The sequence below is a fragment of the Cnephaeus nilssonii genome (assembly GCF_951640355.1).
Source record: "Cnephaeus nilssonii genome assembly, chromosome: 1".
In the NCBI taxonomy this organism is placed as follows: domain Eukaryota; kingdom Metazoa; phylum Chordata; class Mammalia; order Chiroptera; family Vespertilionidae; genus Cnephaeus; species Cnephaeus nilssonii.
In genome coordinates this window covers 114,246,529-114,272,182 of record NC_137072.1, presented here as the reverse complement: position 1 = coordinate 114,272,182, position 25,654 = coordinate 114,246,529, and the positions used below count along the sequence as shown (strand labels likewise).

Below are 25,654 nucleotides of genomic sequence, written 5' to 3'. Positions count from 1 at the left end.
ATCTCAGAGTCTAGTAGGGAAGGCGTTCAGGTAAACAAAGGTCACCACAATTTCAGCCCTAGCCGGTTTGGCTCAGTGGATAGAGCGATGGCCTGCGGACCGAAGGTTCCCAGGTTCGATTCTGGTTGCAGGCTCCTCCCCAGCCCAGGCTCTGGTCAGGGCTCGTGCAGGAGGCAACCAATCAATGTTTCTCTCACATCGATCTCTCCTCTGTCTTTGCCTCTCTCTTCCACTCTCTCTAAAATCAATGGAAAAATATCCTCGGGTGAGGATTAAAAAAAAAAAATCACCATGATTCTAACACAGTGACGAGTCCTCAGTAAAGGGGAACCCAGGCTTGTGTGGGGATGGAAAGGCCAGAACCCGGCAATCCTGGGCCCACAGGGAGCGTTCTAGAGGCTGGAGGGCCTCAGCGTCCTTGTAACAATGAATGGGAATTATCCACGTGGAGGGAAGGAGAGTGGCAGAGGCGCTACCAGACTTGGCTGAGCATCGGTGGTTTGTCTTTCCAAACATCTTCTCAGCCTCTTGAAGGGAGGGATTGGTGTCCTCCATCTCTGTATCCCCATGACCTAGGACTGGTGTAGAGCAGGTGCTCAACAGACGTTTGCGGGGTGAATGAGCTGGACTCCACTCCAGAGAATGTCAATTCTGTCCTTGCACAGGGCATCGTCTCTGAGCAGTGCCACCTAACTCACCGAATGAGAACGTGTAGCCAAGAATAATGGGTCTGTGTCAGCTGTCTGTGCATGACTGAACAAACTGCTCAAGCTTGACATCTTGAAGCAACACTTTCTTTTTAAAAAAAATATATTTTTATTGATCTCAGAGAGGGAGAGGGAGAAAGAGAGACAGAAACATCAATGATGAGAGAGAATCATGGACGGGCTGCCTCCTGCACACTCCACACTGGGGATCGAGCCCACATCCCGGACATGTGCCCTGATGGATAATCGAACTCTGACCTCCTGGTTCATAAGTCGATGCTCAACCACTGAGCCACGCCGGCCGGGCTAAAGCAACACTTTCTTCTTTCTTGTGACTCTGTGATTGGTTGGGTGAGCCTTCTGCTGCTTTCCTGGGGACTCACCCACACAGCTGCATCCAGGTGGAGGTCACCTGGGATGGGTCCTTCCTTCCCAAGGAGGCTGGCCTGGGCTCCCGCACACGATGGCGTCAGCATCTAAGAGGGAAAGCCTAGAGCACAAGCCCCCATTGAGCTTCTGCCTGTGTCACATTTTCTGAGTCTCAGTGGCCAAAACACGGTGTATGGATTCCATGCGATGGAGGATGACACTAGGGCTGTGACGCTTCGGTCCCCCACAGGTGAGCGGGCGGCGGGCTGTCACCGTGGAAGGGATCGATGTCCGGGTGGGTTCCCAGGTGGAGATGCACATCAGAGTGGTTGTTCCGGAGACAGGGTCCTGTAGAGCAGTGATGGGAACATTAAACTTGGCTGGACCTAGAGGGGGGAACACAGGGTCTGGATCAAATGAAAGGAACCCAGTAATGCGTACTTGACGGGTTTTCTCTCGCCTCATAGGCGACACTGTGGAGGTATTTTGCAAACTTGGAAAGAAGGGGAATGAATGTTGTCAGGCAGAAAACCCAGGTCAGCACCCCAGACAGCTCCGAGGCAAAGCAGCTGCACCCAGAGAATCCTGAACAAGAGTCCCTGCCGCTTAGCTGGACGTACCCGGGCCCAGGGAAGCAGCTTGCCCAGTGTCTAGACAACTGGATCGGCTCGATCCTTCTCATTTGCCGGGGCTGCTTCCTGTGGGGACTGTATGAACAGTTTAGGTTTGGTCAAGAGTATGAGGAACCCCAAGTGAGAGAGGTTCTGACTCTCGTAAGCGAAGGCCGTTGCTAGGCAGGTCGGGCAGTCATGGCCCCCCTGCTCCAGGAAGCCCAGACCCTGGATCCTCACTGCTCGCTGCCCCGCACCCTTAGGGGGGCCCTTTAGCTTCACGGTCTAAGGTGGGTGGCCAGTGTGCCTGTCACTGCAGCCACATGTTTTCATCGGCTCCTCCCTCCAATAAAGGCAATTTTTCTGGTGCCTAGTATGTACCAGAAAGAGGCTAAAGCCCGGCCGGCGTGACTCAGTGGTTGAATGTTGACCTATGAACCAGGAGGTCATGGTTTGATCCCCTGTCAAGGGCACATGCCCGGGCTGGGGACTCCATCCCCAGTGTGGGGTGAGCAGGAGGCAGCGATCAATGATTCTCTCTCACCGTTGATGTTTCTATCTCTCTCCCTCTTCCTTCCTCTCTGAAATCAATATTAAAAAAAAAAAAAGAAAGAAGCTAAAAGGTGTACATGTGTGGCAACAGAAAGTCAGCATTCGCCCTAGCTGGTTTGGCTCAGTGGATAGAGTGTTGACCTGCAGGCTGAAAGGTCCTGGGTTCGATTCCAGTCAAGGGCACATGCCCAGGGTTGCAGGCTCGATCCCCAGTAGGGGGGGTGTGCAGGAGGCAGCCGATCCATGATTCTCTCTCATCATTGATGTTTCTATCTCTCTCTCCCTCTCCCTTCCTCTATCTAAAATCAATAAAAATATATGTGTGTGTTGTTGTTTTTTTAAAGTCAGCATTCTTCGGATTCTGAGGAAGAGAGGAAGAGAGAAGCTTTTTGAGACATCGTGTGGAGAAGCAGCCAAGATGAGCCCTGGCTAGCCTGGGCGGGGCAGTGTTTGAGTCCGACACAGGCTACCTGGTGTGATTGTGCTTCAGAAAGATTGGGGGTTTTTGCAAACAGAAGGTTTGCGGCCACCTCACGTCAGCAGGTTTATCAGCACCATGTTTCCTGGTGAAGACGCCATGGAGATCATTGAAATGACAGCTAACGATTTATAACGTTTAATACACTTTGTTGATAAACAGTGGCAGGGTTGGGGAGGACTGGCTCCCATTTTGAAAGATGTTCTGCTGTGAATAAAACGTTACCACACAGCATCACACGCGACAGAGAAATCGTGCGTGAAAGGAACAGTTGATGGGTGTGGCAAGCGTCTTTGCTGTCTTAAGAAATTGCCTCCCCAACCTTCTTGCCTCCCCAACCTTCAGCCACCACCACCCCATCAATCACAGCCATCAACCCCGAGGCAAGACCCTCCACCAGCAAAAAGACTGACTCGCATCTGTAATAACCACCACCACCAACGAAAAGACTGCGACTTGCTGAAGGGCTCAGAAGACGGTAAGCGTTGGGGTTTTTTTTTTTTTTGGCAATAAATAGCTTTTAATTAAAGTATGTACATATTTCAGACATAATGCAACTGCACACAAGATAGACTACCACAGAGCATAAAAATAACTCTTACGTGCACCAGGAAACCACATATGTGTGTGACTCGTTTATTGTGAGACCTGCTTTCCTGTGGTGACCTGGAGCCGAGCCTGCAGACCCCGAGGTGCGCCTGTGTGTATACTTCTGTGCCTCTGGAGAACCCTGACTCACACGCTGTCTTCCAGGATCGGCAACCAGAAGCACACGCGGGGCAGACAGCACTAGGCCATCGCCGCGTTCTTCCCCTCCACGCCCGTGTGCAGCCTCAGAACCAGTCTTAGCATTGTTGATGGCTCCGACGGAAAAGCGTGCCATCTGCAGGGCCTGCCCCACCTACTGGAACGTTACTTCTTGCATCGGCCTCCTGGGTCTTCACTGCTGGGTTCTCTCTCTGGTCTCTGCGACACGTCTGGCCCTGGGAGGTGACGGTGTTTCAGGGCTGGAGGCCTTGAGCCCCATGGGACAGAGCCAAGGCAGGCAGAGCAGGGTGGGGGGTGGCACCAGGCTCCCCAGAGCCGGAGATCCACAGGGCAGAGCAGAGATGGGAACCAGGCATTTGCCAGGAGGTCTGAAGCGTCCTTCACCTGCGTTCTGAACATCTGCGCCCAGGACCCACGCTCAGGTTCACTGGGGATTCAGGATCCGACGGGGGCAGCTCACGGCTACGGAAGGTAGAGCAGGGACTCAAGGCCAGGGCCCCACGGCACTGCGTTCCTCCCTCCCCGATTTCAACTCGGAGCCCTGGGCTCAGACGTGAAGAAGGCAGGCCGGGGATCCATGTAGGAGAACGCGGGGTCTGCTAAGACATAGGGTGGCTGCTTCCAGCTTCCGGGAGAGTTTGGGGGACACAGCCGTGCACGAAACCCAAAGGGTTGCCGTATTAAATGAGCAAAGTTTCACTTTTAAATACTTCATAATGTTCAGCGTGCAGGGGGATCTTCGGTTTTCTGAAATGGTGAGACCATCCGTGCGGACCAGGGGTGGGAACGTCCGGCCCACAGGCTCTATAAAACCCTGGGAGCCATGTGCTCAGGCCCTGCCAAGGCATTAGGGGTGCGTTAATGAAATGCTTGGCCAAACAGAACAGGCTGATGTCTAAGTGGGTGATCTTGTATGGCCTGAGGACGATGTCACACATATCCAAGTGGCCCTTGGCAGAAAAAAGGTCCGGCCCCCCGCCCCGCCCACCCCCGTGGTTTAGACAATCCCACTTTTGACATAATTGTCCAGCGTGGAGGCGGCCTCTGGTTCCGGCCTGTCCGTGGCCTTGTCGTCCGTGACGGCCGAGTCTGTCTTCTCTGCTGGTGGGTAGGCCTTGTTCATTTTGGCAAATGCCTGGCTGATTTCGGCGTGGGTTCGGTTTTTGGTCTCAGGGAGGACAAAGTATAAGTAGAGAGCACCCGCGGAGCAGATGGCGGCAAAGACCAGGAAGCAGTAGGTGCCCAGGCTTTTCTGTGGAAAGGTGGAGACAAAAGCGTCAGATAGACAAACACCACGCTGGCCACGAAACCACCTCTGAGCAGACTGTTCTTTGTAAAAAAAAAAATTAATTAATTAAAAAAAAATTATATATATATATATATATATATATATATATATATATATATATATATAGAGAGAGAGAGAGAGAGAGAGAGAGAGAGAAACATCAATGATGACAGAACCGTTGATCGGCTGCCTCCTGCATGCCCCACACTGGGGATCGAGCCTGCAATGCGGGCATGTGCCCTGGACCAGAGTCGAATCCTGGACCGTTCAGTCCGCAGGCTGATGCTTGATTCCTGAGCCAAACCAGCGAGGGCCAGACTGTTCTTTATGGTCCCCATTCATCAGCCAACATTCCCAGGTGCGGCTCTGCACGCAAATGTGCCTTATAATCGTGTACAGGAGACGTCTCCCGTGAGGCATGAATAATCAGCTTCAAACCCCAGGAAAGATGAGGAAGTGGCAGTCTTTATTTGTTACTTTTTTATTTTATTTATTTTTTTATTTTTTTTGAGAAAAGTGGGCATATAGCCCGACCGGTGTGGCTCAGTGGTTGAGCATTGACTTGTGAACAGGAGATCACATTTTGATTCCCGGTCAGAGCACATGCCCGGGTTGTGGGCTCGATCCCCAGTGTGGGGCGTGCAGGAGGCAGCCGATTAGTGATTCTCTCTCATCATTGATGTTTCTGTTTCTCTGTCCCTCACCTTTTCTTGCTGAAACCAATAAAAAAAGAAAAAGAAAAATGGGCATATAAAACTTAATCATTGTGTAAGCCAATTACTATCTACGGTTATCCTTTTCAAAAAGTATGTTTTAAAAATTGGAATCGGCCCTAACCAGTTTGGCTCAGTGGATAGAGCGTCGGCCTGTGGACTGAAGGGTCCCAGGTTCGATTCCGGTCAAAGGCATGTACCTTGGTTACGGGCACATCCCCAGTTAAGGGGTGTGCAGGAGGCAGCTGATCGATGTTTCTCTCTTATTGATGTTTCTAATTCTATCTCTCACTCTTCCTCTCTGTAAAAAAATCAATAAAATATATATTTTTAAAAATTGGAATCGAACTTGACCTCCTGTTCATAGGTCAGTGCTCAACCACTGAACCACACTGGCTGGGCTATCTAACATTATCTTAAGTTCATATTTACCATTAACCACATTCTTCCTTCCCTCCAATATACACGTGAGAGAAGTGTGATATCAAAAGGCAGTGAAATTCCTCCATTCACAAGAAAAATAGGGAACATTACTAGGCCCAGATTACATCACTTTTTCTAACATGCAAAGATATAACTCACTGACTGTTACTCTGATGCAGCCTTGGACAAAGAAGAGAGAAATGTGGGATGCAGTCCCCCTAGCTCAGTGGTCGGCAAACTGTGGCTCGCGAGCCACATGCGGCTCTTTGGCTCCTTGAGTTTTTAGCAAAGGCCAGCTTAGGAGTACCCTAATTAAGTTAATAACGATGTACCTACCTACATAGTTTAAGTTTAAAAAATTTGGCTCTCAAAAGAAATTCCCATCGTTGTTCTGTTGATATTTGGCCCTGTTGACGAATGAGTTTGCCGACCACTGCTCTAGCTCATGCACCCTGCTTATGGCGCAAACGCTCGGACGAGAACGGCCCTGCCGGCTGCACTAGACCAGCTGCACCGGGCACCTCGGCAGCTCCTGTGCCCGCAGAGCCTGGCGCGTGTAGTTGCTCAGCAAATGTTTGTCCAGTAAAAGACTCTCAGGGTTCCAGCTGTCGGGGCTGTGCCCCCCCCCCCCCCAATGTGCCTCTCTTCTAGGGGCCCCAAAACCCATTAGCTGAGGATTCCCTGGGAAGGCTTGGTGACCACCTGGGAGAAGCAGGAAGGGGACTCACACATTTTATGGGGGTTCCCTGTCCTACACTGAGACCCGCCCCATCCTCGGTTCCTCCTGCTCACAGCCCCTGTTTCTCAGAGCCCAGCAGCTTTTCACGGACGCCCTACACTGACCCAGGGGGTTCCCGCAGCGGGGCTCTGGCTGGAATTCCTCCCTGCCTCTTCCAGACCCCCCAACCCCTGTCCATGTTTCTTGTGTGGCTCCTGGAGCTCCAGCCCAGTACCCTGCTGAAAGGGAGCCCGTGGCAATGAAGGCGACCCCCCTCGCAACACGCTGCTACTCGGCGCATGACTGTGTGGGAATCACACAGTGGCAGACACAGCAAAAAAGGTGAGCAGGATGCAGGTTTGAGGTTCTACCCAGCTTGCCTTGCATGCCCTCCACGACAGGAGGCTCACTCCCTCTGAGGCAGCCCTTAGCTGTAGGGAGCGCCTGGAAGGTGCAGGAGGGAGAAGGGGGAAAGGTTTGGGCCAAGGCACACTTCTCCCTCCAGTGGCTAGACCAGCCTCTGCTCTGTGACTCACCCCTCACTCTGAGGGCTGCCGAATCAGAGGGTACCCGGTGGGCGAGAGGCCCCAGCCAGCCATACCTGGATGAAGGGGAAGACGAGGCCCACGACGAAGTTGGAGAGCCAGTTGACCGTGCCCGCCACGATGAAGGCCGCCGGCCGCTGGGACTGCTGGAAGAACTCGCCGGTCAGGACAAAGGGGATGCCGCCTGCAGGGAGAGCCGGGGGGCGGAATTAGTCACCCCGAGGAGGAGGCCATGCTGCCAGCCTCCATCTCATGTGGCAGGGCAGGTGGCGGGAGAGCCCTCAGCCTGTGTGAGCAGCGGCCTCAGAGTGGGTTGTAGCCCAGAGCTCCGAAAGGCATGAACACCATCTCTGACCTGGCTCATCTGAACAAGAGGTCCCCCCCAGCCCGCCCCCCACACTCCCCCGTGCTCTCCGAATGGCCGGGCAGTGGAGGACTGCGTGTGCCAATTTGATGAAGCAGCAACTGACATTTACGGAATACGGAATACGTTGCGTTAGGAATGCTTATCATTTCACCTCTGGGAGTATTGGCTACCCTGTACCTGGGGCGGGGGGGTGGGGAGGGGGGGACTGCAGCCCAGAGAAGTGCCTTCACTTACCCAAGGTTACCCAGCTCTGAGGGGCGGAGCCAGGACGCAGGCCCTGACTTGGGTAGAAGTTTGCTCAGGCAGCACAGGTGCTGGGAGGCCTTTCCCTGCAGCCTCGGTTAAAATGCGCCCCCTACTGTTCACCCTGTCCCTCTGCATCCCCTACGTTGGTCCCCTCCTCCCCGTGGGACTTCCCTTGCCCTGGCTTTATATTTTTATATTTCTGGCCGTGCCTGGCTCCCTGTCTGGGAGTGTTAGCTCCGTGGGGGCTGTTCTAGCAGCTTCTCCCAACATCTGGGTCACAGCTGGGCACAGAGTAGGGGCTCGCTTACAGGTGCGAGAAATATGGACGTGAACAAAACGGGAAAATCCTTCCGACGGAAAGAGGGCCAGGCTACTGGGTCCCGTTCCGGTCCTCCGTGGTGTGAGGGCCGAGGCTTCTCGGTCCATCCAGGGCCTTTACTTGTAATCATTGTGATGGGCTGAAATGTGCGCCCCCCCCCCCACCAAATCCACATGTTCAAGTCCCACCCTCAGCACCCCAAAATGTAACTGTATGTGGAGATGGGATCTTTAAAGGGGTGATTAAGGTAAAAGGAGGTCATACGATGGCCCTGATCCATTCTGACTGGGGTCCTTAGAAGAAGAGGCAACTAGGCCCGGCCGTGTGGCTCAGTGGTTGAGCATCGACCTACGAACCAGGAGGTCAGGGTTCAATTCCTGGTCAGGGCACATGCCTGGGTTGCGGGCTTGGCCCCCAGTGTGGGGCAGTCTCCCCAGAGTCTGCCCACAGACACCAGGGGCGCCTCCCAGAGAGCAAGGCAGGGGCCACACCCCCTGAACTCCTTCTCAGTCTCCCGGGGACATGGACGCAGAGCCACGGCAGGGCAGGGCTCTCAGTCTCATCCACGCTGGCCATTTTACAGATGGGGAAACTGAGGCTCAAGGAGAGGCGAGGACTTTCCCATGAGGGCAATGCCAGAGCTGGGGCTGGACAGGAGTCCTGGGTGCACACACCAGACTCCCCTCTTGCAGGCACTGCAAGGTGGTGGCTAGGGGCTGGGAGTCCCGCATCGCCATCCTGGCTCCGTGCAAGTTCCCTCATCCCCACCTTCTCTTGAGCTGCCACGAGCCCTGCCTGAGCTAAGTATAGCAACGTGGTCAGTGATCAATACAGCTTAGCCATGGCCATTGTTATCATCATCATTGTATCTTCCACACGGAATTGAGACGTGTCGGTAGGTGGCCACAGACCGCACCTTGAGTATCATGAATTCATCCCAAACCCGTGTGTTTGCCTCACGCCCTCACAACCGTGAGTTGTTGTATGCCAGTGGTCGGCAAACTCATTAGTCAACAGAGCCAAATATCAACAGCACAACGATTGAAATTTCTTTTGAGAGCCAAATTTTTAAAACTTAAACTTCTTCTAACGTCACTTTTTCAAAACAGACTCGCCCAGGCCGTGGTATTTTGTGGAAGAGCCACACTCAAGGGACCAAAGAGCTGCATGTGGCTCGTGAGCTGCCGTTTGCCGACCATGGTTGTATGCTATCGCTAACGTGTCTTGGGCAGCACATTGCCCACCATCTGTGGGATGGAAATGAAGGCTGTCACTGAACTTGAATGGCTGGGAACTCTCTCTCTCCCCGCTCCATCCCCAATCAGGCTCTGCCCCTCCCTGAGCCCCTGACTCCCATGGTGGTGCTGCGAGCCGTGGGCCAGCTGGTGCAGAAGGGGGCGCCCTACCTGGGCCGCTGCAGAAGGACGCAATGATGGCCAGGATGCAGAGGATGCTCAGGTAAGGGATCCAGGGGGCCCGGTCCTGTGAGGGGGCAGCAGCGGGCAGGTGAGGAGGCAGGTGCGTCGAGGACCTCGGTTCCCACCCCAGCCCCTCCTCATCCATCTGTGTGACCTCTGACCTTACTAGCAAGGGAAGGGGGCTGGGGACCAGCACAGGGTCATGGTTCAAGGACGTCTTTGACCTGGTGAAGGTCACTTTACATCTATGAGCCCCGTTTCAGCGTCCAGAAAATGGGGATAATGATAACCCCCAAGCCATTCCAGCACCTATTTTACAGACACGAGGAGCAGAGAGGTTGAGCTGCCGAAAGTTTCGTGCGAGGAGGTGGGACAGCGGGGATTCACACCCAGGCGGGCTGGCCCCAGAGCCCCTGCTCGTACCACCAGCCAATGATGGGACAATTGCGCAAATGCTTTGTATGGCAGAGCCGGGCGTTTTAGGAAACATCAAGTGCAACCTCTTCCACTCCACAGAGGGGTAAACAGAGCTCAGAGAGGAGATGTAACTCACTCAACGTCACACAGCTCCTCAGGTCTCTGGTCTCCCAGGCCCAGACCCACCCCTCAAAGCCCCCCAGCAGCTTCCCAGCTGAGATGCCCCTGGGGGAGCCATGTCTGCAGGCGGTGCCACCTTCCCAAGCCCAGGCCCTGGGCACCGAAGCCGAGAGCCAGCCCCCGCCGAGCTCCCGAGGGCGGGACAGGCACGTGCTCTCACCTGCAGCGTCAGCGTGACCGTGAGGATCCCGAAGAAGAGGGTCATCAGCCCGAAGCCGCCGATGAGCAGGGGTCTCCGCCCCAGGCGCTCGATGACCAAGCCCTAGGTCAGGGTCAAAGAGGCATGGTTACTACGAGCAGCACGGGAAGGGGGTGCGGGGCTGGGAACCGGCACGGGGTCGTGGCTCAAGGACGGCTTTGACCTGAGACAGGCAGGTGACGCTCTCCACAGCCACACCCGGGAGGGGGGGGAGGCGGGGGGCAATGACCTTGATGAGAAGGAGGAAGGAAGTCCCGTGTGTCCACCCGTTCACCTTTCCTCCCATCTCCCTCGTGAGGGCCGTGGGCTTATCTGCTGCGGAGCCTGGACGAGGGGCCGAAAGGATGTGGCTGCGGCAGCCCTCCCCTCCCCCCACCTGGGAGCAGGCTGCATGGAGTCACGCTCTCTGCTCCTCTCCGCCCCGCGGTGCCCATTTCAGAGGCGAGGACCCGGGGTGGGCATGGGGCTGCCTTTTCCACACTCTGGGTGACACCAGCGACTGCAGCCCGGAAGCCGCGCCCCAGCCCAGCGTCCTGGGGCCGTGGGGTGGCACTGACCCCCACTCGCAGCCCTGGTGCCTGCCTTTCATTTGGGCCAGGGCAGGCTGTTCACTGAGCGCCTCAAACGCCAATGACCCCGAAGAAGGTGACTGTATCCGGGTTTCAGAGACAGGCTGGGTTAGTGGGCACACCTTTCTCCAAGCGGCTTTCGACGAGGCTCACGTGATTAAGCACCTAGGTCCCGAGGGTTTGCTCTGGGCCGGCGCCTGGCCTGGAGGAACGCGCAAAGACCAGGATGGCGGAGGTACAGTATGACAACGGCTGTCCCCCTTTCTTTCAATCTATTGTGCGACACACACGTGCCCACACGTGCATACATCCGTGAACACACGCCGAACACTGGAGCGAGATGACACGGCCCAGGTGGGGGCCAGCGCCCAGTATGCCAAACGGCTGACCTTGACCTTGACCTTGACACTGTGGGGTTGGGGGGTCCCTGAGGAGCCTCAACACACCAGCCTGAGGGACTCTCCCGGCAAAAGTGGGTTATTGCCAAAGCCTGAGCTATGGAAACCTGGGAGGAAGAAGGGGAACGGCTCGGTGACTGATCGCTCTGTCTTAGCAAAGACAGCAAAGGCGGATGGATGCAGGGAAATGCCCGCTTTCCGTCCCCGTCGCCTGCTGGCGATGCCGCTCTAAATACGCAGGCCGGCCTTCATCGTTGCTTCCAGGGACTTCCGTCTGGGGAGAAGCCGAGGCCTGGGAAGGCCATGGCTATTTTCAAGTTAACAGAGTTTTAAAGTCTGTGAACAGAGGACAGGGCCTCGGAAATAATTGTCTCCTCGGGACAGCTCTCTGTAAACTGAAACTTAAAAATAATTCGTTGAAACGTAAACTTTGCTTGGCAATTTCTGCGTCAAAGGAGAATGTGTGTGAGAACCGTGTATCTTTTTGGGCCAAAGGTATGAGAAGTGGAAAAGTTACATTTAAAGGACTATCATTCCAGGGTGGTTCATGAACCCTAAAAATAATAAACGAAAACGGCCTGGAGACATTTCATCCCAAGTGTAAACCCAGACGGGGATCGGGGCCAACTGGCCCGGAAGGCCAGGCTGCTGGAGCCCAGGCCCTCCCGTCCTCACTCCTGGGAATCGTCTTCCCTGGGGCGTCTGCAGCCCCAAGGGGGACACCCCCACCTGCTGCCCCTTTGAGAGGAAAGGGAACCTCTTAAGAGGCTCATGATCACCAAGTTGCACCGTTCTTAATTTGGGGCACATGGGGAAAGTCAGCTGTTAAAGAAAGCTCTTGCCCTAGCCCTGTGGTCGGCAAACTGCGGCTCGCAAGCCACATGTGGCTCTTTGGCCCCTTGAGTGTGGCTCTTCCACAAAATACCACAGCCTGGGCGAGTCTATTTTGAAGAAGTGGCGTTAGAAGAAGTTTAACAAATTTGGCTCTCAAAAGAAATTTCAGTCGTTGTCCTGTTGATATTTGGCTCTGTTGACTAATGAGTTTGCCGACCACTGTCCTAGCCGGTTTGGCTCAGTGGATAGAGTGTTGGCCTGCGGACCAAAGGGCCCCTCATTCGATCCTGGTCAAGGGCACGTAACGGGGTTGCAGGTTTCTCCCTGGTCAGGGATCATGCAGGAGGCAATCAATCGATGTGTTTCTCTCACATCGATGTTTCTCTCTGTCTTTCCCTCTCTCTCCCACTCTCTCTAAAAATCAATGGAAAAATATCCTTGGATGAGGATTAAAAAGCAAAAAAAAAGCTCTTGAGTGAAGTTGAGAAAGAGACACTGTGTGGACACGTGATGGGGAGTCGGTGCCTGGCCATTGGTACATGGAGCCGAGAGCCTGGTGGGCAGAGGGATGGGTGGTGGGAGCAGCCGGCACGAAGGGGACACAGCCTGCTGCCTTCACCGGAGCCAGCCAGGGCAGGGCGGGGACACAGCCCAGCCCCCCCACCTTCTGCTTGGCCGTCTCTCCCCCTCTCTCCTGTAACACGCGTTGGGGCCGGGAGCTCGAGGTGCCGCAGCGAACTCTAAAGGCTTTGACGCTGAAACCGCGGGACTGGTTGGGAGGCAGAGGGGTCTGTGGACAATGGAAACCGACAGGACGTTTTTCTTTCTTTGCTTCAACTCTACGGCGTCGTCCATTCCTGACAGCGACACGCACGTACTGCGACGCGTGAACGGTGAGAGTGACGCATGGGAATTCTGTTTCCCTGGCCGGAGGAAGCTCGGGCTCTCAGCTCCCAGGGATCGAGTCTCGAGCCTCGTGCTCACGGGCCGCCACCCCAGGTGGCTGGGGAGCTCGGGCTCCTGGGGCCAGGGGACACCTGCGGAAGTTCCCTCGTCGGAGAACTGACGCTGCACCAAGACCATCGGTGCGGAACCCAGCTGTTCCTGCAGAGTGACAGTCCTTCCGGGCTGCCCACGCCGATAGCAGGGCCAGGAGCCAACATCAACGGCAAGTCAAACATGTCTGTCTCACCTGCCTCACAAGTTGTGGTATACGTATGTAAATGCATATACCACCATGGCAATGAAGCTGTCCCTCCAAGGTCTGGGCCACATGGAGGCTCCCAAACCTCTAGATCAATGGTTCTCAACCTTCCTAATGCCGCGGCCCTTTAATACAGTTCCTCATGTGTGGTGACCCCCAACCATAAAATTATTTTCATTGCTACTTCATAACTGTAATTTTGCTACTGTTATGAATCGTAATGTAAATATCTGTGTTTTCCGATGGTCTTAGGCTCTATAGCAGCGGTTCTCAACCTGTGGGTCACTACAGGGTCGCCTAAGACCATCGGAAAACACAGATATTTACATTACGATTCATAACAGTAGCAAAATTACAGTTATGAAGTAGCAATGAAAATAATTTTATGGTTGGGGGTCACCACACATGAGGAACTGTATTAAAGGGCCTCGGCATTAGGAAGGTTGAGAACCACTGCTCTAGATCATGACAAGGTCCCTGGTGACGCCCTGGCATGAGCAGGGTGTGGGTGCACCACAGCTGCCTGTGGGCGGATGAATGCATGAATAGGTACGTATTCCACCAGGGCAATGACCGTCCCTCCCAGGTCTGGGCCACATGGAGGCGCCCAAACCTCAGAACACACATGGTCCAAACTGCAAGGCAGCAGCAGGCAGGCCTGAGCCTGCGGGCCAGGTGCTGATTTCAGGAATGCGAAGCCAGTGACCTCCTCCGGGGACTCACACTTCTAAGAAATACTTTGTCAAATGCTGCCAGCTTTTAAAGATGACGATCTGCCAGCCAGAGAGTGGGGAGCAGAAGGAGGAGTCGGGGAGACCAGGGTTGGAAGCATCACTGCCTGCCCACCGTCCTGTGTTTGCTCTTTTGAATGGGGGTGAAAACTGGACTTTCAGGACTGATGTGAGCCTTCGTGTGACCCCAGGGAGAGCACCGGGGTCTGGGGAGCAGCAGGGGCCCCGGATGTTAGCCCCCTCGCTCCCTCAGGTTCTGACCTACTGGCTGCGTGACCCTGGGTAAGTCACTGCTTTGAGATTAGGTTTCCTCAGCTATCCAGACTGTGAGAATCCCTGTGAAATCCTGCTCTCCGCCAGGGGGCTCATCGCAGCCTCGTCGAAAGGCAAGCGGGGGAACGTACCTGCTTAGAGCAGGCATCGCCACCGCTCACAGGGCGCCCATCACCTGCCCGGCTTGCATCGCTTTGTATTCCCTCACTTAATCCTCACTCACCCCTCCACCTCCCACCTGGAGGCAGGAGCCATGTCCTCATTATAGAAGTGGGGAAATCGAGCCACAGAGCTGGGGAATGACTTGCGCGGGGTCACGCAGCTCAAAAGGGTCGGAGCTGGGTCAGAAGCCAGGCAGTGTGGCTCTGAGCGGGGACTGCCCCCCACGCCCCGCAGACAACGGTTAAGGAAACTGCCGATTGCCCCGTTGTGAAGAAGGATGGCGCCTTCACACGAGTGCAGGTTCAGGGGCATGGTCTGCCTCCCTTCCTGTGTGTACGTCACACTTCCATAACATGTACTAACAAGCTGTAATGAAGCGGGAAATCATTCTGACATCAGCCTGTGGAACAAGCGCAGGATTAAGGTGGGAACACAGTAGGGCCGCTGTGTGTGTGTGGGGGGGGAATAAGACATGCATCTCTGGATAGATGGGGGTGGGGGGGGGGTGCCCAACTGCCTTGGGTATCAGGATCGTAGGTGGTTTCTTCTCTGTTTCTTTCTATTTCCCCGCGAATATTACGAATCTATCCTAATGAGCGCATGTTGATTTCTTGTTACAACAAAATACCCGAAAACCCCCCAAACAAACCCCATCATTTTATTTCCCCAACTGTGCTTTTCTGCTGATCAATTTAAAAATTAACAGTAACAGCTTGGGGGAGGGGGTCTGGTCTGTAACTCGAGACAAGAATTTCATAAAACTCTTGTGAAATATTGAAGCATTTTCCCTGCAATAAAAAGACTGTGGATGGGAGGAGAGGGAGGCAGACACCAGTCTCAACACTTTTATGGAATTTGCTTTCAAAAGCCGCTTGTTAAAACGCCCCGTTAAGATCAAGGAGCAGAAGTAAGTGTTCTATTGAAAATGAGTCTCTGCTGGTCTGCACCCGCCTCAGCTTTGCCGCACAAATCAGAGAGCAAGAGTGGGAGAAATCAGCTGCCCCATCAAGGTCAGAGAACAGGTCACTCTAACCCTCTTCTCTCTCCTTTGGAAAGGAACCCCAGGGTGGATTGTGAGCCGAGAGGGCACCCCTACAAGGCAGAGGAGATGGGAATAGCTCGTCAAAGGGGAAGCTGTCCCCTAGGGAGTGAGCGCCTTATCCAGCATCACGCGGCCAAGAAGATGCTGAGCCAGCATTCGGATCTGGATCCGGTACAGAGCGAGTGCAGACCTGGGCAGTTTCTGTGGGACTCTCCAGGCCCCCACTGCCCCCCCGCCCCACATGGGGACTCTCCAGGCCCCCACTGCCCCCCCGCCCCACATAGGGACTCTCCAGGTCCCCACTGCCCCCCCCCCCACATGGGGACTCTCCAGGCCCCTCTGCCCCGCCCCACATGGGGACTCTCCAGGCCCCTCTGCCCCGCCCCACATGGGGACCCTCCAGGCCCCTCTGCCCCACCCCACATGGGGACTCCCCAGGCCCCTCTGCCCCACCCCACATGGGGACTCCCCAGGCCCCTCTGCCCCGCCCCACATGGGGACTCTCCAGGCCCCGCTGCCCCGCCCCACATGTCTGTTTTGCAGCCAGAGGCTGAGAAAGAGTGGCGAGCGCTTTCTCGGATTGTAGACTGTGGCTCATCGTTGAAGCCCCTCTGTGTTGCACGAACCGAAGGGAATGTCTTTCTCCTTCTCTCTGCCTTGCAAACACCTACCTACCTGGGCTGGGAAGATGACAGTGCATGGTCTGAAACGTTTTTAAGGTCATGACCACAGACCTGAGTCTCCCGGGGCCTCTGGCAGGGACTCCTAGGGAGATACGCCCCTCCTCAGAGGGAGGTAGCAGCTGTCATCTGTGAGGAGGTAAGAGCTCCTAGGAGGGAGCGATTTTTTTAAAGGAGGAAAATGGTGAAGCAAAACAGACGTTCTCTAGATGGTGAGACAGCAGTGATGGACGGCACGGTCACTCCTCAGATCCACACACCCTCGGAGGGACCAAGGGCGCAGCCGCTATGGGGCCTGGTTCCCCGCGGCCCCGCTGACTCCCCTGCGAGTTCTCAGGGTAATCCTCCCTTTACTTACAGAGAAGACGGAAGCCAGGGTCTCAATGCCGCCAGTGCTCAGGGTGATGTAGGGGATATTTTCTGGAGCGATCCCTGCTTTCCCAAAGATGCTGTTGGTGTAGAACCAAATCTGCAGGCAGGGAAGGAAAAGAGGGAAGTCAGTCAGTGAGGGACGTCTACCTCCCAAACTAACACCGGGCACACGGTGGCCTCTGAGGTTCCCTGCCCCAGCCAGAGTCACAGGTACAGCTGCCTGGCAGGCCCACTGCCTGCTTCTCCCCTCCCAAAGGTCCCCCTCTTCAAACCAACAGACATCCCACATTCCCCCTCTTCATACCAACAGATCTCCCACATTCCCCCTCTTCATACCAACAGATCTCCCTCATTTCCCTGTCTTCATACCAACAGATCTCCCTCATTTCCCCTTCTTCATACTAACAGATCTCTCTCATCCCCCCTCTTCATACCAACAGATCTCTCTCATTCTCCCTCTTCATTCATACCAACAGATCTCCCACATTCCCCCTCTTCATACCAACAGATCACCCACATTCCCCGCTTCATACCAACAGATCTCCCGCATTCCCCCTCTTCATACCAACAGATCTCCCTCATCCCCCCTCTTCATACCAACAGATCTCCCACATTCCCCCTCTTCATACCAATAGATCTCCCTCATTTCCTCTCTTCATACCAGCAGACATCCCGCATTTCCCCCTCTTCATACCAACAGATCTCCCTCATTTCCCTGTCTTCATACCAACAGATCTCCCTCATTTCCCCTTCTTCATACTAACAGATCTCTCTCATCCCCCCTCTTCATACCAACAGATCTCTCTCATTCTCCCTCTTCATTCATACCAACAGATCTCCCACATTCCCCCTCTTCATACCAACAGATCACCCACATTCCCCGCTTCATACCAACAGATCTCCCACATTCCCCCTCTTCATACCAATAGATCTCCCTCATTTCCTCTCTTCATACCAGCAGACATCCCGCATTTCCCCCTCTTCATACCAACAGATCTCCCTCATTTCCCCTTCTTCATACTAACAGACCTACCTCATTTCCCCCTCTTCATACCAACAGATCTCCCTCATTCCCCCTCTTCATACCAACAGATCTCCCTCATTCTCCCTCTTCATTCATACCAATAGATCTCCCACATTCCCCCTCTTCATACCAACAGACCTCCCGCATTTCCCCCTCTTTAAACCAACAGATCTCCCGCATTCCTCCTCTTCATACCAACAGATCTCCCACATTTCCCCTCTTCATTCATACCAATAGATCTCCCACATTTCCCCTCTTCATTCATACCAACAGATCTCCCACATTTCCCCTCTTCATTCATACCAACAGATCTCCCACATTTCCCCTCTTCATTCATACCAACAGATCTCCCACATTTCCCCTTCTTCATACTAACAGACTAGGAGTGACAGGGGCTTGGCCAAGTGTGACAATGGGCTGTCAAAGAAGTGTTAGTGGCACTTCAAGGAAGTCTGGGTATTTATCCCAAAGTGTTGAAAGTAGGACCTCAAAGAGATATTGGCACTCCTGTGTTCAACAAAACATTATTCCCAATAGCTAAAACGTGGGAATAACCTAAAGGTTTATCCATGGATGAGTGGATAAAGAAAACACCTGTTAGGATGGTTGTTATTTTTTAAAGAAGGAATAACAAATGTTCGTGAGGATGTAGAGAAATGGAAACCCTTGCATAGTGTTGGTAGGAATGTAAATTGGTGTAACTACCATGGAAAAGAGTATGAAAGGTTCTCAACAGATTAAAACTAGAACTACCATCTGATCCAGCGATTCCACGTTTGGGTATTTATCCCAAAGGGTTGAAAGCAGGATCTCAAAGAGATATTGGCACTCCTGTGTTCAACAAAACATCATTCCCAATAGCCAAGATGTGGGAATAACCTAACGGTTTATCGATGGATGAATGGATAAGGAAATGCAGCCAATACACACAATGGAACATTAATCAGCCTTGAAAAAGAAGGGAATCCTGCAGCATGTGACATCATGGAGGACGTTCCCCTAAGTGGAATGAAGCCTGGAGGATGTTCCTCTAAGAGGAATAAAGCCAGTCACAGAAGGACAGGTACTGCCTGAGTCCACTTATATGAAACTAGTGTTCTGGTGCACGAAATTCATGCACATTAAAAGGGGATTAATTAGAGGAAATATTTTAATATTGCTATTTGCCCTTTCTCTATAACAGAAGTGTCCGAGATGAAAGAAAATTAGTAAAATGTATATGAAAATCTCCCTCCTGTCAGAGTCTGGGGCGCACCACGGTACCCAGAGTCAAGTCCCCACCCACCTGCGCACACCTTGAAATTGCGCGAGACCCAGACCCGGCTGGCCCCACCCCTTTCAAGCCCTGCAGGGTTGGGGGCACAGCCTCAGGTCCCCCATCAAGCCCCACCGGGTGGGGGATGCGGTCTCAGGTCCCCGGGCCCTGGTGCAAGGGCAGGAGGGTGCGAGGGCGTGACGACCATTTGCGTATTAGCTCTTTATTATATAGGATATCTGAAATAGTCAAACTCATAGAAGTGGAGAGTAGAATAGTGGTTGCTGGGGGTTAGGAGCAGGGGAAACGAGGAGCTCTGTTCAGTGTAAAGTCTCCGTTCCGGAAGGTGACTAAATTCTAACAATCGCTGCACATTGAGCCTGCAGTTGATATCGCACAGTGAACTCAAACATTTTCTAAGAGGGTGGATCTCATGTGGAAGGTTCTGACATCAATAAAACATCCATGAAAGGCGATCAGTGCGAGGGGCGCACATTCCGAAGCGGGGGTCTTGCCGCTGCTGACTTGGGGAAACACAAAATGCTTTCCCACCTATGCTCATGCCGCGGGGCCTACAGATGTGCCCTGGTGGAGTTTATACAGTTAACAGGGTATGCAAATCAGAAAACTACACCCGCACCGAGGCGAGAATGCTGCTCAGAAATATCATGATTCTCCATCTGAATGCCTCATTCAATACAGATCCTGTCTGTGGCTTCTTCGAGTCCAAGTCTGAGCATTAAGAAATAGATGCATTCTCCCTCTCTGCTGTCTCAGGCGGGGAGGGGAGGCTCTGAGACCCTGGGGCATGACCTTGACCTTGTGAAGAGGAGGCAACAGTAGGACTGGTCCAAGGTCACACCGGTGACCTAGCCCCTCCCTATTCTGCTGACTTTAACCAAGAAACAGGTAAAACCACCCTGGCTGTAACTTTCTACGCTGCCACTCTCCCCTCTCTGGATGGGAACCACTGTCTTTTCATATCACCTGCCCTAAACACCCCCAAACCCTCCCTGCCGGCTCTGGGGGGCGGGGGGCAGGCTCATGCTCATTCTGTGCAAACAAGAGGGGCTGTTTACCTTGGCGCCTTGGAAGGTCACCTCTGGGCCCGGCCACAGCTCTCCTGAGCACGTACGCGACCCCAGAGGGCACTGGGTGCTTCCGTGCAAAATCTCCTCTACATACCCCAGCCACGTGGCTGGCCTGCTGACTTGAACACCTGCATGAATGAGGAGCTCACCACTCCTGGCAGCAACCCACTGTTCTCCAGAAGCAACAATGATGATGATGATCGCATGTCAGCCTCCCTGTCCTCAAATTCCCAGATTCTAATTCTGGAGCAGGCAAGGGGTGGCTGAGCTCATCGGAGGGCTTGGGGGGTGGCTCCATGGGGGACCCACTCCTCCCACCTCCCCACCTATGTCAGCTCAGGCCCCAGGAAATGTACCCTTTAAAGCCTTGAGATTTTCTCAGGCCATAGTCGCCCACTGAAGCCAGCCCAGCTACAAGTACTTTATTTAAATCATCTCCATGTTTCTTCCTTATGACTTCCTAATTCCCGTTTTATGAAGAAGCTAGAGGCCCGATACATGAAGATTCGTGCAAGAATGGGCCTTCCTTCCCTTGGCTGCTGGCAGCGCCTTCGCTCTGGCTGGAGCCGCCTTTCCGCCTTCCCACACTGCCCAGAGGCCCGGAGTGGCTGGGGTGGTGTGGAACACCCCGCCCCCAGCCACTTGGCACCTGTGTATGCAAATTAACCCACCATCTTTGTTGGGTTAATTTGCATACTCACTCCTGATTGGCTGGTGGGCGTCGTGAAGGTGTGGTCAATTAGCACGTTACTCTTTTATTAAGTACATAAGACTTTTAAGGATTTCCAGGGATAAGTAATTACAGGGCTGGGCAGCATGTATTAAGGGATAAATCCACTAGCTGCTGCACTGAACACTTTGCACAGATTCTTTCTTTCAGTGTTATGTCATCCCATTTTACAGATGAGGAAACTGAGGATCAGATGATGTGGTTGCCCAATGGTGCAGAGCTGGGACTGGAACCTGGGCATCCAGGGCCCGAGCCTGACCCACCCACCCCTCGCCTCCCTCCGGTCCCTCTGACTGTGTGGGACGCTCACCGCGTTGAGGCCGCAGAGCTGGTAGCAGGCCATGGTGACCACCACGGTGATGACCTGCCAGCGGACGAAGGGGGTCCTGAGCAGCTCCAGCGTGGACACCAGGAGGATGTTCCTCTGCACGCGGCCCTCGGCCAGGGCCTCCTCCACCTCTCGGGACACGTCCTCCTTGCCCAGGAACATCTGGAAGGCTGCGCACGGGGACAGGCAGGGACGGTCAGCCGAGAGCAGCTGTTTGTGTGTCTGATGCTGGGCCCCGCAGGGACGGTCCCGCCCCCCAGGCACACACTTGGTCAGGGACAGAGCTGGCAGGGGCCTCTGAGGCCATGGTGTTTAAAAATAGGAAAGCAAAGCCCCTGAGCATGCGGTGACTTGCCCAGGGTCACCGGGCGACCAGGAGAAGAGGCGGGAGAGAACCAGGACCTCCCGAGTGCCCCAGAGCAACACCGAGTGCGCCCGGGGTTCAAGTCCTGTCTCTACACAGGACAGACGAACAGCTTGCAGTCACCCCGGCCTCCTGGAGCTGTGGAGTGGCTATGCTTTATTTAACACACTAACTCACACACAGGGAGTGCTCCCCACACACAGTGCCGGGAACCTCGTTTGCCTCTGCGCTCGTCCTCACTGGACGCATCAGGACGCCTGGCAGCCAGCTCCACAACCAGCAGGAGGACCTCTGGGCCCCTACCCCATGCCCCCTGAAATGCAGACACCTGGGTGGGGGGGAGCAGTCTCAGAGCTCATGTTCCCAGGATTCAGACGAACCCATGCGACCTAGGTCTTTGCCATGCCAAACGTGGCAAAATTCTGGCCTCAGCGAGCCTGTCATTTTTTTGCCCAGACCTGACTGCGCAGGCCTGCGGGTGGGTGCGTAAAGGTGGGCTGACTGGTCGGAACCCTGCGGCCATCATAACCAGATGGTGGGAGCGACTTAAAGGCAGATGCAGATGGTCAGCCGTGAGATGCATCCTCCTGCAGGCGAAGGGGCTGCCATGGCTCCAGAGGGTGGGGAGTGGGGTGGGGATGCGGGGGAGAGGGGCGGGAGGGGGGCAGCCTGTGGCCGACACTGTGGGCGGCAGCCTCAACCACACTGCTCTGAGCCCCGGGCAGGGGAAAGTGCTCTCCTTAAGGAGCAGAGAAGAAAAAGGCCGTGAAACTTGCTCCAGATTCTCCAAGAAGGCGGCCAACGAGGGCGTGGGTGTCGCACCCGGAAGTGACCTGGAGCTGCCTCAGAAAGTCGCTTCCGTAGCTGTGACTGATAGATCCTCCCTTCCCCCAACTGGTGGGTGGGCGGAGTAGGACGTAACCTGCACCTGCGGCCTGGACATACCTGAGCACCTAACCAGACACCTTATATGGACTACACATTGAACCGCCAATCAGCACCTGCCAGATACCCTAAGCCCTTGTCCCTAAGTACCTGAGTGACTAACTATGTACCTTATATGGACCATTCATTAAGCCACCAATCAGTGCGTGCCGAGTACACTAAGCCCCATCCGTTCCCATTCCTTCCCTCAAAAGGTGTGTTCCCCTCTGCAGGTGCTGCTGCTCTCCCCTGTGAGGCAGCCCGGCAGGTCCTTCTCTAATAAAGCCTGTGTCCTGGTTTTCGGCCTCGGTCTGATCTTTCAGTGACCTGGCCCTTCCCGGCGTTTACCATGGGCAAGTGCGAGTTGTGGCTGATGAGTGACGTCCTTTGCTTAACATAATTCACTTAATGTAACTGTGTGCTGCCGGGAACAAAGCTCCCGGCTTCATTGGATTTCCAGTCCCGCCGATGGTTGCCTTGGCAGGGCCTTCCCCTCCCTGCCTTACCACATCCTCTATCTGGTACTTCACTTCTGTTCAACCCAATGAACCCCTTCCCCCACAGTGGACGTGTGGGCTCTTTCCCCATTTTCAGGTGCTGGAAGCTTCCCCTCAACTGACAAGCGCAGCATGAATAAATCAGACCCGGCTGGGACTGAGTCGCAGGCCACTCTGAACTGGGGGCGGGGGGCGGGGGTGGGGGGAGTGGGGGGAAGCCTGGAAGGGGCCTTGGACTCCGATGGATGGATTGTACTGATGGCCCCCACCACGGCCTCCTGACATCTGTGTCCTTCACTCTATAACTGTGTAGCCCCTCCCACTCTGGCTCTGGGCTTGACCATGTGATTTACTTTGGCCAATGGGATTTGAGCTGATTTGAAGCTTGAGAAACTGCTCATTTTTCACTTCCTCTCTGGGACCTGTGCTCTCCAGGGGAAGGGGCCCAGCTAGCCTGCTGGGGGGTGAGGCCCCGGGAACAGAGGTGATGCCCCCCGAGGCCGGCCAGCTGACCACCAGGCATGTGAGAGAGCTGCCCCCAGACCAGAAGGGTTCTAAGGGCAGGCCCTGTGCGGATGAACAGGACGTCACAGCTGGCCCAACGCTTGCTAATGCCTTAAGCCAGGGAGTTTCTAGGTGGTGTGCTACGCGGCATTATTGCGACAATAGCTGACGCCACAGGGCCCCTTCCTCCCAAAGCACCAATAGACAGCCGAGCACCAAACACGGAGCGAGGTCGTGCAATGTGCTTTGTTTCTGTTCAGAGCTCCCACAGCAACACTGTCAGGGTTCAGATCCCAGCGCTGCTGTGTGCTCGCCCCGATGCGGGGTCAGGCGGCCCATCCTCACTGCTCTGTCTTACAGTGGGAATGATCATGTGACCTCCTCCCCATGGCTGCTGGGAGGGGCTACCCATCTAAGAGAGGTGCAGGGCTTAGCATGGACAGCTCTCTATGCAGATGGGCTGCTCAGGGTGTGCTGTGTCCCTGGAGGGCTGGAAGGCTATCTCCCGATAGGTCTACCCTTCCCCCCCACTCCCCTCCCACAGGATGCCCGGCACAGTAAATGCCCATTGTTTTCTGGGTGCCTGGGGTGAAATTAGCCCTTTTATTAGCACAGATGCACATTTTAATACTCCCTTTCAACCTAAGCCCAACACCTTTGTTCTTTTTATAGAGCGCACATCTAATAATATTAAGTATTTTTTTTTTAATAATTCGTCTTCTCGCTCACTCCCTCCTGTGCTATGAAGTAAATCTTTCAAGCCTTCTCCACTGTCTGGCATTTACTTACATGCACTGCCCATTCCAACTGCTCTTAATTGAACCGTTTCTAAGAGTTCTTTCCCGGTACAGCCAGAGGGTCAAGGGGCACCCTCCCCCACCAGGAGGAATCGCCCTCTTCCAACAGTTAGCCCTGCTGCTTTGGGGACCCCTCCCCTCGTCCTTCTCAGCCACATTCTCTCCACTGCAGACCCTCCACCTTCTGACCAGCAACCGCCTTCCCTGGAGCCTGCCGCCCCCACGGGCCCCACAGGAAGTCCCCAGGCGCTGCCCACTGAGGTTCCTCTGGGCATGAGGTGTGGGAGGAAAGGGACCCTCAGGTTCCAGTTCTTCTGTCAATTGCTGGGTCCCCTGTGGGCTTCTGGGAGAAAGAGACCTCAAGCCGCGCTCCCCCTGACCCCCAAACTCCACCACGTTTGTGCATAGAGGCTGGAGGAAGACCTGTTGTTCCCATCATGTTCAAAGGCCTCTGGAAACTCAAACCATAAACCCCAGCTGTGGGCAGGAAATGTCACCCCCGGGAGCCTCCGTTTCTAGAAACATGAAGGTAATGGAATGTTCTCTGATTTCACGTTATAGAAATGTAAACGGGAAAACACATCTGAATCACAAACTGCGAGACAAATGTGGGCAATTATTAATATTTCATTATGCCATTTGTGAGTTCAGAAAAAATGTTGCTTGAATTTTAAAAAAATGTTACACTAATTATATGAAGCAAGACTGTATGTCTCAACTTCTTTCTTGGGTGTGGACATTAGTGAAATTTAGATTAGAGGACAGGATCTGGATTAAAAAGTGGACAGAGTTCTCAGTAGCAATGACAGCAAATGATACCACAAACCATAGGTAGACAGACAGATAGACAGATAGATAGATGGATGGATGAATGGATAGATAGATGGATGATGTATAGTTGCATAGATAGATGGGTGGATATATGGAAAGATGGGTAGATGGGTGGATGGATGGATAGATGGAGAGATGGGTAGATAGATGGATGGATGGATGTATAGATGGGTGATGTATAGTTGCATAGATAGGTAGGTCGATGGATGGATGGATATATGGAGAGATGGGTAGATGGATGGATGGATGTGTAGATGGATGATATATAGATGCATAGATAGATGGATAAATGGGTGGATGGTTCGATGGATGGATGGAGAGATGGGTAGATGGATGGATGATGTATAGATGCATAGATAGATGGATAGATGGGCGGATGGATGGAGAGATGGGTAGATGGGTGGATAGATGTGTGGACGAAAGGAGCCACATGCTAACCTGACAAGCTCAGGGGAGGCCTGCGTGGCAGTCTTGCAAACTCAGAGACCTGGAATAACCACAAAGGATGGTTTGAAAATTAAATATTTAACTACAAACAGGTTATAGTGGGCAGTCATTCCTAAGCTGATACCTTCCCTGACAAAGATCAACTTAGATCTTCTTTCCTGAGCCCATTTGCCTTTTCGCCTCTAAGATAACATATCTGTGAGATGTCTGGGTAACTTGTAACTTCCTTCTTTTGCTGGAGCCCCTGGGGCACAACCAAATGTGGTAGGCGCCAGGACA

At 53.9% G+C, this 25,654-nt stretch overlaps 1 protein-coding gene across 3 annotated transcripts in view; it reads right to left on the bottom strand.

The window, feature by feature from the left end:
- Positions 1 to 4,482: 4,482 nt before the first annotated feature.
- Positions 4,483 to 25,654, bottom strand: part of SLC2A9 (solute carrier family 2 member 9) — a gene marked incomplete at its 3' end in the record, with an annotated part of 76,640 nt that continues 55,468 nt past the window's right edge. For all 3 annotated transcript variants that reach the window (XM_079776650.1, XM_079776651.1, XM_079776649.1), the window contains 6 exons: positions 20,994 to 21,181; positions 16,570 to 16,680; positions 10,280 to 10,381; positions 9,511 to 9,586; positions 7,229 to 7,356; positions 4,483 to 4,737 (listed from right to left, as the gene is read on the bottom strand). In XM_079776650.1, the coding sequence (XP_079632776.1) occupies positions 4,483 to 4,737; positions 7,229 to 7,356; positions 9,511 to 9,586; positions 10,280 to 10,381; positions 16,570 to 16,680; positions 20,994 to 21,181 (860 nt within the window). The remainder of the gene's footprint in view (positions 4,738 to 7,228; positions 7,357 to 9,510; positions 9,587 to 10,279; positions 10,382 to 16,569; positions 16,681 to 20,993; positions 21,182 to 25,654) is intronic.